General features: G+C 35.5%; 1 protein-coding gene across 6 annotated transcripts in view; it reads right to left on the bottom strand.

Annotated features, from left to right (window-relative positions):
• PNPLA8 (patatin like phospholipase domain containing 8) overlaps positions 1 to 14,202 on the bottom strand; it is a 40,148-nt gene that overhangs the window by 17,746 nt on the left and 8,200 nt on the right. For all 6 annotated transcript variants that reach the window (XM_049814508.1, XM_049814504.1, XM_049814505.1 and 3 more), the window contains exons 6-8: positions 11,821 to 11,992; positions 6,905 to 6,962; positions 4,496 to 4,690 (exon numbers count right to left, since the gene is read on the bottom strand). In XM_049814508.1, the coding sequence (XP_049670465.1) occupies positions 4,496 to 4,690; positions 6,905 to 6,962; positions 11,821 to 11,992 (425 nt within the window). The remainder of the gene's footprint in view (positions 1 to 4,495; positions 4,691 to 6,904; positions 6,963 to 11,820; positions 11,993 to 14,202) is intronic.

Raw genomic sequence — 14,202 nt, 5'->3', positions numbered from 1 at the left:
TTGAGTACCCCAAATGCTTGTCACACTACAGGGGGGAAGAAAAAAAAAAAAAAGAGAAGAGCAATAGATACAAGAAACAACACCCCTCCGTGGCAAGTAGGGGGGAAAAAAAAAAAAAAAGAGAAGAGCAATAGATACAAGAAACAACACCCCTCCGTGGCAAGTAGGGAAAAAAAAAAAATCACTGGTTGTAACACGATTGGTGAGAGGTTAAGAGCCCTCAGTGCTTCATAAATAGATTTTAAAATAAAAAAGATGACATGTGGCAATACAGCTTCTATATTGTAACATCATGACTTCGTCTCTCTTGACTTGCACAGTTCCTGGAGAAGCATGTTACAGGGATTAAATCCCTTTGAATGTTAATGTGTTCCTCTTTTGAACCACAAAGAATATTAATCCTCTTCCCCTCATCTACCAACAGCTGCACTGTTTTTTCCTACTTGACAGAGTGGAACCAGATAGCATGGCATGATTGACTGAACATAAATATTGCTATTTGGTTTTGAACTGCTTACTTTTTGTGGAAATTTAACAAACCTGGCATCAGATTATCTGCAGTACGAGTAAGAGTAAGTGTTCAGGCACCTAGAAACCTCTTTCTAAACAATTACATCAGAGGAATTTTAAAAATAATTTATTACCTTATTAAAAAAGTTAACACACTTTATAATCCCCTTGAACATTTACAGTGACTAGTATAGGAAGTCAGACTGGAACGTTCCCAGAGAAAGGGCATGCATGTGTGTACACAAATACACATGGATTTATAAATATATAGATTATGGAAAAGTGAGCATTAAAGCAAACAGCTACAGTTCAGCTCAGGCATGATTCAAGCATATACGTCTAGAGTCACACATAAAGTCTTTATGAATTAATCTCAACCCTATGCGTAACTCTCATTGAACTACTTCATACAGTTTGCAAAAGGACTCCTATTTCAACAAAAGCTAGATAACATAAAACAAGAATATGCAGGCTAACCATAAAATAAATCCACTAAATTTCCGTTATCAAAATAAATATTTTCACACATTTGAAGAGTCCTAAGTCAGATCAACTGCCAGAGCGCTTTTCGTTCAGACTTAAATGTACAACTGACTGATAAGCTAATACAAAACATGGTCTCTATATATAATCCTTTAGAGCCCCAAACTTCAAAGCTGGGAAACAAATCTCATTATATTTACTACTCCGAATTTTCACAGATATTTTAAAATCATTTTCACACTTTGGCCATCTCTATCTTTGAATTATTTAGAAATATCAACACTGCAGAAGCAGATTATATATAATTTAATAAGAAACTAGCATAGTTCATGTTCAGAAAAAGAGATTCTGCTGATTAATTAATGGAAGCTTCCAATCCATTAAAAAAACACCTCAAAAGGCCACTTTCTGACACTGTACTACAATATTGAAGCCTTCGGCATAAATTATTATTTACAATTAATGCATACTGTGCTGATTCACTTTTCAAAAATCATGGTACTATTGAGAATGTCTAACAATGTTATGCTTCATTTATTTCTGTAGTTCAAAAGCAGCCCAGCCTGTTATAGTGTACAGGCTTAAAATGATAAGATAGAAAAGACTAAGTATTTCCATATCAACTACAAATGTTAGTATCATACATGACCTGGCCGAGGAACTTAACATGAGAATTGCAGTGCACTTTATTCTGAAGGATGCTTAACGAAAATCTACTATCTCATATTTATGTTATGAGCTCTAAGGACTAAGAGTTATTAACATACTTTAAAAATAATCACAAAGCTATTTGAAACAGGAATATGACTGCATTTAGGATTTTATTTATTTAAAAAGGTATTTATGCATATGTATTCTTTTCAATTAATCTTGGATACTTTAATAGAGACAAAACTCTTGATTACCTTGCATTTTTCACTGAGGTACCATTACACCCAAGAACATAAGGGTAACAGTCTGCAACATGCATGGAGGTTCTTACCCCAGGGTTAAAACAAGGTAATTCAAGGTAGCTTGAGTGTGCAGTAGTGGATTTATAATCCAAGATAGAAATCTGCACCGAGACAGTCATGTAGCATTTGCCACGTAGCACCTCGCTAGCTGGCAAGCCATAATAAACCAAGCACATCTCCCACAAAATAGATAATTACAGAAATAGAGATGTGGTAAGAAAAGCGTAATCTGGGGAAAGAAAAGCATGAAAGCCATGAAAGATTACAACCTTTGGATTCTAAAAGAATTCAAAAGTGTTTAAATATCATGCCTGGGTAGAAGAGAGATTTTCAGATGATATGAAAGTTTAAGTCAGAAAATTTAGCATCTAGTTCTACTACAATAAACAGTTTTAGTACTGAAAAAATATTTAGTTCTTTATGGCTTACAAAGGTGAACCACATCCTAAGCCCTTGCTTTCTAGTAATTAAAATACATCAAATAGAAAAGAATGGTGAGTTTGTGAAACAGTGTTGGTAAGATCAGATGGAAGGGCTTTGTCCAAAGACTCTGGAGTAAAGAAAAATTAACTAGACTTCATTTTAGTTCTGTGTGTCCGAGAATACTAGATCTGATCTCTATTAACACTAATCATACATTCTCTAGTCTGGTATATTAGACTTAACAGTGAATACAGATGAAATGAATACACACCTTACTGCATATTTCACACAAGTCTGGCAATTGAGAAACAATGTTAAGACAAGTAATTGCCTAAGCACTGCATAGAAGTTAAAAATCATGTTGTTTATTTAGCTATTCTTCATACAGAAGCACAGACAGATTTTTGATGTACTCTCAATTCAAGGAAAGAGGGGGTGGGAAGGTGAGAAGAGGAAGAAAAGTGCTTCACATAGCTTAACACTGACCCATTCAAGCAGTTAAGGAGCAGCTTGGAACAGCTCCAAAGGCTAAAGCAGCTCTCTTTCCAGTTTTACTTGGCCAGATGGAAGATGAACACATTTCAGGATTTCAAGCAGTGCTTAGGCTTAGAATATCTTATGTGTTACTCCATTTTTAGCTTTAAAAAAACCCCAAAACTTATTTGCTTAGTTCAGGTAGGATTTGATTAAAACGTTTTAGGGATAACAAGATGTAGCATACTGGGGAGGCTGGGCCTGGGGAAGGGGAAAAGAAAGACCCTAAACAAAACCGGGGAAACAGTAAAATGGAAGAACTCTCAGAATCTGGTTGATGTAGTAGCACCATCCCGCCCTCCATAGCAATCCTTCCCCATTCACCCCCCAACTCAGTTAGAACTTTATACACAGCTGAAGATAATTATTCCATCTCCTTATACATGTTAATCCAAAATATAGAAGTATGATGGTTTTTTTCAGATTAAATTCTAGCTGCTTCTCTGTATCAATGCTTCTGTTTATAATCTCTTAATCTAATGATTTTTTCACTATTTCATCTTATATTCCTTATTTATCTGTTAGTCTTAAACTTCACTATTGCTTATGCACATTACAATGCTAATGAGATTACACAGCCTTCTAATGGACACCATGAGAAACTCTGTATGCGATCCAGGTACTCAAAATATGCTATTACTGCTTTCTAGTAGTTAAGGCTAATGCCATGACAGGAATTAATATGACAGAAGTGTAATAGATGCTTCCTTTAGATTTAAGTGACAGAATCCTATGCTGTCTTTGTTGAAGGTCTGGGGTTCAGTCACCCCTTGTAGTCTCTTCTGCCGCAGATCTGCATCAGATCATTTTAAAAATCAATACTGATAGTTTTAAATTAATATGTACCGTAAAAAGGATTCTCTTAAAACTCAAAGAACTGCAGAGCAGTAAAGGGGCACTGGAGGACAAGAACACAATGGTTAAAAAACTACTAAAGAAATGAACTTGCCTTGCTCTTTACTAATTAGGGTCACCAACAGAAGCTACAATACAATAAAACAGCATACACTGTTGATAGGAGACATTGCTTTATCCTCAAGGAAATTTCTTTTGCAGTTGTCCTCCAAGTTTAATCTTACTGCCGTGGCATCTCTTACTCTTTTTGCTAGCTCAGAAGCAGGGTAGAGCTTAATAAGCTATCAATGGACGAATTAAAAGTAGACCATAAACTGAAATTACACACTAATAAAAGGAACACTGAAATGCATAACTTGATTTTTTCACACTTTACAGTATTGTTAGATTTTAAGTCGCACCATCTGTTTAGTGAAATAATGCTCAATGAAATACCAGTTCTAAGCAGGAAGTCAGAGGCAATTTACAACTCATATAAGGTTTCCTTCCAGGCAGAGAAGAAAGGAACAGCAGAAGAGCTTAAGCTTGTATTGAGAAGACTAAGATTTTTAAGCCTATACCCTTTCTAGTTTTATAAGGGCTATACAAGCTAAAAATTTCCTTTCTTACCCCATCCATCCCAGATTTCCTTTCTGCTACCAACTTGTTTGCTTAGTTCTGATTCAGAAATTCAGACAACTTTTTTCTGAGGTATAATACTGGAAAACATTTACTAAAAGGAGATTATTTCAACTTACCTGATGAAGATCGTTGCCCAAAACATATTCCTGAAAGTAACCTGGTGCAGCAGATGATGCTCTAATAGCCTGCCACAGTTTATACTGACAGCCTCCAATATAATGAGACTTAACACCAGGAAAGTGATTGTAGTTTCTAAAAACAAATGCTTTCAGTGGTGTTCCTCTGTTTACAATGGTGCTTACTGCAGCTACCTAGTGAGTTAGGAGAAACAAAAATAGTTATATAGGGTGATAATAGTAACAATAATATGAGAATGACAGCTTCCCACAATATGAAGTTCAATTTATACATTAAATGCGTCTCTGGAATCCCACTCAGTTCATTATTTATTTACTTTTTTATAACGCCTATCTAAAATTTAAAAAGTGAAAGTAAAAAAACCAAACCCAACAACAAAACCTCCCTAAACTCCCTAAAGAAAATGCTATTTTTAACCTGAAATTAATTGTTTCCACTGGCTATTCTGTTTCTACCAATATCTATCCATTGATACTTAAACAAAAAGCTGGTGTCATCTATATGATTTTAAAATGTTTTGCCTTTATGAATAGTAGTTCATTCTTTAAAGTCTGTAACCAGCAATACAACCATGCCGTTAAATACAAATGTTAGAAATGTCAATATATTTCTTTCTCCAAGAAAATGACTGCTTAATGTTGCAACCCAAGTTAAAGGATTGCAGGAAGACTCTCTCCCAAAGGAAAAAACCAAAAGAATCAAACATAAATCTTTCAAGGATTTTCGTAAGGACACTGAAATGTCAGTAAAAAATCGCGTATGTAAATCTAAGTGAAAAGCCAAAATGGTATTTCCATAAAACAAAGCATATGACTGCAAAAAAATTACACCTTACAGATATAATCACGAGGTGAGAGTACCTATAGTTATGCATGAGTGTTAGAATGTGCAAGACCTTTCAGTGATGATGCACCCAGCCTGGGACTGTCAGAACAATACTCTTCAGCAGCCAAGCGAGTGTTCAATTCTGTTTACTATTTTACAGAGTAGGGTGTTTTTGTGAAACATTACTCAACAGCACTAGCAGGTGATGCTGCGATATCACTGTATTCATTTCCATATGTAAGTTAAATCATTTAATTCACAATAAGGCCATCCTTATAGAAAAGAACACAAGAAAAGTGTAACTTCTATATGACAATGCAGAAGCAAAACACATGCATAATTTGTACTCCATCACTTGATGGAGAAAAAGTTTCCTGGTTTTGTCAAAAGGAAGGTTTGATTCAAGCACTACTAGAAGCAGTAAGAAAAAAACTTTGGAAAATTTAATAGAAAATTTATCAAACCAATGCTTGAATTTCTTTTTGGTAATACCCATATACACTTCCACTTCATTATACAGTGTAAGTTGTAAAGTGCTGAGCACCTTCTGGAAAAATTCATCGCACCATGAATTTAACAGCAGCAGAGCACACAACTGCATGTTTTATTTTGATTTTGCTGTGCCTTGTAAAGAGTGCCACCGCTGCCAGCACTACAAAGTGATTACTGGGAATAGCTAGTTTCAACTCTATTTATATTGACATTTTATTACTGAAGAACATGGAAGGAAGCCAAAGACCCCGGTTCAAAGATAACTTTCAAGTCAATGTAGGATTGCTTCTCTCTCAGAAAGCAACATACCACTCCAGCCTTTTCATGTCCTTGTTTTAGACATGGACTAGGAACGCAGTCACTCAAGCACATGTTTCTATGTTTAGAAAAATGTGAATATCTTCCATTTAACGCTAAAGCATTGAATATAGTGCTATGACACCAAAACACCTGTTAATTACAGATTGTTCTGAAATATGTGCTATTATATTTCTCTTCTTCACACCCTATCCTTCACCAAAAATAAAATACCCATGCCTTCTCATCTTTCACTCTCGTGCTGCTGCTGTATATAACACCCCTCCAATTAATCAGTGCCCTTTATATCATACAGGAAGAGTAGAGAGCTCAGGGCCTATGAATGCGACTGGAGAAAACCTGGCAATCCAGATAAAGTGAGGAGAAACCCTGCTCTCTCACTACACAATAATACACATGACAGCTGACGTGACAGGATCTCCAGAAACTAGAATTCTCTTATGTGAAAAAACCAAACTTTGCACAACTTCAAGAAGTTGACCTAGTATTTCTCTGATTATAAGCCTTTTAACATCTCTGAAACATGTTCTAACTTAAAGTATTAAATAAAAATATGAGAAACTGCTGCAGAAGTTTAGGAATCTAATGAATTTTTATCCTTTAAAAGCATGGGCTATCTCATATGGAAACTTGGAGAGTGTATCAACATTCATACTGTTTATCCAATATTCTTCTAGGGATAGTACTTTTACTCAGAACTGTTAAAGGTACTTGTGGAATACGCAATATTTACCTTAGAAAACTGTACTTACCTTCGGACATTTGGAATTTCTTGCGGTTTCAATCATAAGATTTGAGCCCATTTTTTCTCTACAAAAAAGGAAAAAATTGAAAATGCTCCATCAGTTTAGCATGATCAAAAGACACATTTTTATCATCCTTACTTGTGAGAACTTTACATTTAAAAGAAACAGTGCTTGCATTTCACTTAAATAATCAGATTTCTATGGTTGCCTTCAATGGACCAATATTTCAAACCTTCTAGGCTGTTGGAAATAAGTCTGAAGAGCGAATGAGGTCTTGATTCAGTTACTCCACTGCATACTCAACCATAAATCATCAGGATTACTCGACTGCTTTGTGAGAGGAAACCAAAGTATTTTGCTACATTTAAGAATCAAAAAATTAAGATCTTTATTAAGCAGTTTTATAGGAATGAAAATTATTCTCCTGGACTGTTATGAAAACAAAAGCTAAGGAGAGAGAGATACCATTCTACAGGATTCAGAAGAAAGTTAAAACATCTACATGTAATCTTCCATAACAATAATTCAGTATGCATTTAACATCCCTTTTTGAGGTGGAATTTTTTCATATGCATACATTTTAATAAAACTGACAGTGAAATCACAGAAATGGTCAGCATTGTAATTTATCATCACATCAGCATTAGGGTCAGTGTTCTAACTAACTAGGAGGTAGCATAGTGTAGGAGACTGGAAGATATCAGCGTACTAGCCAATAATCCCATATCAGCATCTATTTCAATCTGGATTTGCTTACAGTAAAGGTATAAAACTCTGTGGAGCAGTTGCTTATCCATAATGACTCCAATCAGGCTTTCATTTAAATCAGCAAGTTTTCTTCCTCCCCTTGAACACAGCCTATACAAACACAGGTGGTGCATCTACCTTATTCTGCAAAGGCAGTTTTCAGTATTGCTACTCTTTTTAAGTAAGGTGATTCCATGTGTTACTGTTAAGAGATCATCCATCTATAGCTCACACTACTGTGACACTAGGTAGTAGCACTTCTACTGTTAAAAACCAACACCTTTATCTATCTAGTCAGGTCAGAAGATAAAAGAAGCTTTAAATGTTACAATAGCAGTAGTCCTCAACATCGACAGTAAACTGTATTTGGAGGTAGTACAATTTACTGTTCCACTAGTGGATATCTGCTTGATGGATGGCTGTGTACGTGTCGTCCTTGAAAAGGAGGAAGGGAGACAGCTTCTAGTCCTATGATTGAAGACTGCTGCTGACGATTCTTACATCAATAGTGCTGTTTTATTTTTTCCAATAAATGCATTAATTCCAGTCACCAACCAGAAGGAGGAGTGCCATCTGCACTCACTAATTGACTACAGAAGGAGATGAAGGTACACAGAACCATGAAGTAGGAATATACAGAAATAAAAGATGAGATTGACAGAGGCGAGATATGAAAGACGTCTACTGATTTGCATCACTGTCATCTACTTCTTCCTAAATACCTGTATTAGATATTCTTTTCCCAAACCCAGAATATAAAGATAAAAAAATGCATAAGGAATATCCACTGCTTAATTATAGGAACCGTCAAACTGAAAAATTATTTTCTCACATCTTGCTTCTTATGAAAGCCAGGAACTGACGTTTCAGAGTACTTACAAGAAATTCCTTAAACTACTATGCAACTTTAGACATTAAGGTCTAAAGAGAAAAGTTTAATAGCACCTCTGAATTTAGTTCAGTTTTGTTGCTAGCATTAATACTTTATATAAATGTCTTTTTCAAGACTCGCTGTTCAATTAATTATTTTCTTTAGCAAAGTCACAACACAATTAAGTCCACAGTTTATTCACATACTGTGTTAAAAGAGAAAGTCTCCTAATTTTATTGAATAGTCCCCTGTTCTTGAAGAAAAGAGGAGAACGGTAATTCTCAAGATACCTTACTATCTCAAATTATTGCTTTAACTTGTTTGCTTTTTCTAACAATAGAGTGTCCCAATCCCTTTGTGCGAGTTGTCTTTAGGTCACTGGCTACTTTTTACCAATCTTGCAACAGAAGCATTCTCTAAAATGGGGTAACTGGGACCGTAAGTAGTATTTTAAGTGAAATTGTATTATGGATTAATATAACGGCATTATAATATTTTCTGTATTTTTCAATCCCAACCATCACACACTGCATCATCTTGTTTGACCACAAGCATACAGATGTTTCATTAAACTGTCCATGACAACATCCAAATCACTTCTGATATTAAAGTTAGTTTAAAACCTCTAATCATGTTTTTCCACTCATGGGTTATTACTTGACACAATTTCATCTGCCATCCTATTTTTCCATTTATCTGCTTTGTTTGTGTCTGTATGTGACATATGTCCTCTAGACATGACCCATCTAAACAAGTTTCCTATACAAATGTTGCTCTTTCATTGCTTCGAGTCACTAATATTACAACACTTATTTCAGTAATGCTATGAAGAACATATTGCCAACCATATGCTTAAAGAAACAGTCTAATGGGCTACAGCCAGCATGCAATCAAATAGTCTGGAGAAAAAGCATTTAATTTGAAAGGCAAAACTGCAACTTTTACCCCCTTCTAACAACAACAACAAAAGTACCAGGAAACTGTGACATCTTTACCAAACCTACAGGACAGACTTTTATTGCATGCGCCATAAGGATACAGAACACCTCACTGATAATGCTGCAAAATCTGTTAGGTATGTCTGGAGGGACTAAATGGTACAGAATGTGTTGCCCATCCAGTTACTGGAGAACAGTCTCAATTTATACTTCAATTTGCATAACAAATACTGGGTTGTATTGCTTATAATCCCAAACACATACATTATCCATTTTCCTACCAACAGAACATGTAACTTTTACCCTACCCTCTATATAGTGCTTGATTGCTTCTCAAGATTACAAATTCCCAGTATGGGATTTTAGCTAGCATGTGAAAACCCCTAGCTGCTCACCAAATTCCTCCAGTAGTTTCTCAAGACTTGAAAGAAGAAAATTGAATATGTAAACAACAGTCAAAAGAAAACAGAAAACTTGGAACTATAAGCTAGGTTCTTCTTACAAATGCAACTTAATATTGCATTACATAGACTGATGTACAGTTAAGTATAATTTTGTGCACAAAGTAATAAAAGTAACTGATTAAAACCAGTCCTCAAATTGTAATTCAAGGAATGCATAAGAAGAGTTAAAATAAACATATACGCAAGACATAAAATTAATTCCCTACAGCACTCAGAATAAAAAGTTAGTTAAGCGAAATTGTCATTTTCTGAAATGGAATTTGTAATACGCCTCATGAATGCACGCAACATTAGCCTAATGCAACATTAGCTTAATTATTTTCAGCAATAATACTTTCTGACAGAAAATAATACCATCAGCGTCGTGGCAGGGCTAAATATATATTGCATGCCTGTAGATTTTAAACAGATAGTCTCTATTTCAAGCAAGGCTGACAAGTCTACTACCATTTAAACAACAAAAACCCACCCAGCACAAGTAAGCCTTTTAAATTTAAAACAAAACATAAAGCAGTTTTCCCATGCAATGACTGAAAGTTAGACCTGACCTTCTTATTGCCATAAAGAGATGCTAGATATCCTTTCAATTCCCTTCTTAGTTCTAGGCTTCCACACCACAAGGAAGCCTGCAGGAATCCCTGCTGTTTCAATAAAATGTCATGTAGGCATAGCATCTCCCTTCAAGATTGCAGAATTAGGTCAAAGTCATTTGTTGTCCTGTATATTTAATTTTTAATTTAATCTATGGATAATATTATAATTGCCTGGCTTTATCTCCCTCATGTGTTACATGTAGCTGCAAAGAATAACAGCATTTTAATTGAAGGCAGGTAAAATACTTTCATGAGGTAATTCTGATTTTCACAAGACTTTTTAGTTGGACAGGGAAGGAAAAGAGGGAAGGCAGAGTAAAATCGCTTTTCTCAAAAAAGAGGAACTCCAGATATCTGAGACGAAAAACATGATATTCATTTGATAAACACACTCCTAAAAATATGCAAAAGCACAGAGGAGAAGTGCTTGGAAGCCCCTCTCCTCACTTCAGCAAAGAAGTGAGACGCTTAAAACTCAGGCAGGACAGGTATTCCCACTATAATGTCTAGAAAAAACTCTTTCAATCCCATAAAACGCATTCATCATGTTCCCACAAAGGAACTTGTCACTATTTAACCAAAGAAACTTTTTACCATTTTACATTTGCTCTCAGGGAAGGTTGTTTCAGTTCTTTCAGTAGCAGTGCCAGCTAACACTATTTGGGAAACTACAACATTAGTTTGCTAAAAATTATAAATAGAACTAGCAATACAAATACAGATGAATAAAACTAAGTAACAAAACTTGTAATACAATAATTCTTCCCAGTGATGTTTTCTGAATAGCCATTAATGCATTTGTATACATATCTATGAACAAACACCATTTCATTGGCAACTCTGACACAGCAGATACTTTTTCATTGCAACCCTTACAGCTCATTTCCCTTTTCAAGGAAAGGGGCAATGGGCAAAACCCCTCAATATACCAGCTAAGATTAAAAATCCCTACTACAGCACGTTATTTCATTTCTCACCATGTCTCCTATAAGAAAAAAGGCACAGCAGGTGGCTAGTAAAATCTGTAGCAGATCTATAATGAGCGAGATCAAGCAGAGCTGGCAAGCATACAGGAATATAATCAGAAGTCAGTGCACTAAGGCTTACTTTATTCCCCAGAAACAGAAATCATAACATTAAAGGCTTTCAATGTTTTGGTAAACATGAAAACAGTGATTTCAAAAGAATGAGAGTATATGCTAATCCCTTCTAGTTGTTTTAAGAATTTGCTTACCAGTTAAATAACAAAACTGAAGCCTCTCACAGACATTATACTAATTATTTTTTCCCCTGATAATTTTTTACTTACTTTAGCATTTTTTCCCATATATCACTGTCATAAAAGGCGTGGCTCCAACCCATTTTGACTGTTCCAACAATGACATTCTGCTTAAAAACATCTGATCCTAATTTGCGATACAGTTCTTCACAATCATCCAGAGGGATATGGAACAACCCCAACATAAAAGCTAATATAGCTCCTGAAAAAGAAATATGTTGAAATGTAAAATATAGCCTGGAGTAAGATTATAAAGATGGATTACCATTTAATGTAGTTCATAGGTTAGCAGAGTATCTATCCTGAAAAGGGTAGATCAACTGACATTTATATCACTAAATTCCTGTTCAGAGATCACAAACTGTTTTAAAAAGACATATATGAGATAGAAGGGGTCTACTTTCAAAAACAGAACTATGAGAAGTTGAAAATTGGCATTATTTCATTTTGCAGAATTCATCCCTGCAAACTAGTACATGGCAGAAAGCAAATTAAATCCACTGCTTTATTTGCAAAGAGAAATGAGCAAGAGAAATCTATGATGTCGTATTAAAAATATATTTGGTACATTACTTGCTCTCTGGCAAACTCTGAGTCAGTAAAGAAAAATTCTAGGAAAATTCTGTAATAAGAAGGGAGTTTTGACCAGTTCAGAATACATTTGGTTGCAACCTTTTATAATTAGTCATTCATACATACTGCCATCTAGCGTGTGTCTAAAAAACGTTATGACCTACCCTTGTAGGAACAAAACAACAGTATCCAAAAAGCATGGCTCCAGAATACCATTAAAAAGACTGTGGAAATATACAATTAATGCATCACTACGATTCTTAGATATATTAAACTGAAAGGGACATATACAACCTTTAAATCTAACTGTGCAATACTGTGAAAACATGTAATTAAGCATCAGGAATAATTAGGACACATGATTTTTCGAATTTGGACATGAATGCAATAGGTGTGAATAAAAATAATGTAAAAAGGAGTAAATTCTTGAAAAAGAGTAAGAATAAAGCACATATGCAGAAAGAACTACATAAAGAAAGTTACAGGTGGCTTTAAAGGAAACATGACTTCCAAGCTTCTTTTGCTCTCACAAACCCCACCAGCATGATAGCTGAGTGTTGGTGGATTAATGGTCTCTTTTTTTTTTTTTTAAATGTAGCACACATGCTTAATATAACTTGGGCCTACTTGACACATCAAAATTTCATCAAGAGAAACTTACTCAACTGCCAAATCACAAAATGCCTCTATTCAACACAGGTAAACGTCTAGCAGCAGAGAAACACCATTTTCCTGAATCTTGCAAATCCTCTGCTACCTTCTTTTCCTCTTAACTCTCCAGCACCAATTCTAAAATACCATGCATTTGCTATTTTGGTGAACAGTTTCAAAGACAAAGAGCCAAAATTCATACCAAATGCAAACTCATTTTCACTTCACCTCCTGACAAACAGCACCAAAGACTGCAGTCCGCATCAGCGCACAAGTGGCAGTAGATAATATCAGAGTCAAGGTAACATTAAAGGGCTTTGCTGAAACCTGCTGCATGGTAACAAGACACTCACAGGAGAGCAAGGTCAAAAATCAAAGACAGTGCAGGGTCTATCAGATAGTCCAGTAAAAAAGTTTGATGCTTCCATCACATCTTGCTCTGTATCACAGACTCCTATGCTCCAGCCACCATCTCAGCCCTGACAGCCAACACTTCAGGGGGAAAAAAATACCTAAATAAAACCTGGGAGGCTAAGGAGCGTATCTTGAAGAACACAGGGATACAGCTGGCTAAGATGACACAAGATAGGCAAGAATATAACCTGAAAGATAAAAGTATTCCTTCCTTATTCAGTACCAGTAAGATTTTCAGCTGAAGTGCTATATCTGGACCTGAACGACATTCTTCAAAAAAGATGTGGACCAATTGAAAAAAAGAAAAGCCACACAAAAAAGTCCCCCCAAAACAATCACAGGTCAAGGAAATCGGTCTGTAAGGAAAGCCTGAGTAAACAGGCTATTACAAAAGCCTTTAAATGCACAGAAGGCTGCTGCAAAGGGAAAGAAAGAATCTGTTCTCCATGTTCTGGGGAGTCAGGACAAGAGGAAACAAATTTGAACTGCAGCAGGAAGATCCACATTAGACATTTGGATTTTTTTGTTCCCCCCCAAATGTAAAGACAGCAGAGCACTAGCACAGATTTTCTGAAGAGGTCTGACATGATTCAAAGTCTCTGAAAATTGTCAATACTTAAACACACACAGCTGATCCTTCCCTTGGGAAATGAGATAACCTCCTAAGGATGCTTCCAGCTCTATAATACCATGACTTGACTTGTCATTGATGAGTTCTACTGAAAAAAAAAATACTTCTTCCATCAGAAAGGTTTTCAAAATGCATTTCAAAAC

Source organism: Accipiter gentilis, chromosome 11 (genome assembly GCF_929443795.1).
Source record: "Accipiter gentilis chromosome 11, bAccGen1.1, whole genome shotgun sequence".
In the NCBI taxonomy this organism is placed as follows: Eukaryota; Metazoa; Chordata; class Aves; order Accipitriformes; family Accipitridae; genus Astur; species Astur gentilis.
Note: the sequence above shows the minus strand (reverse complement) of the source record. Positions and strands in the feature narration are given on the sequence as shown.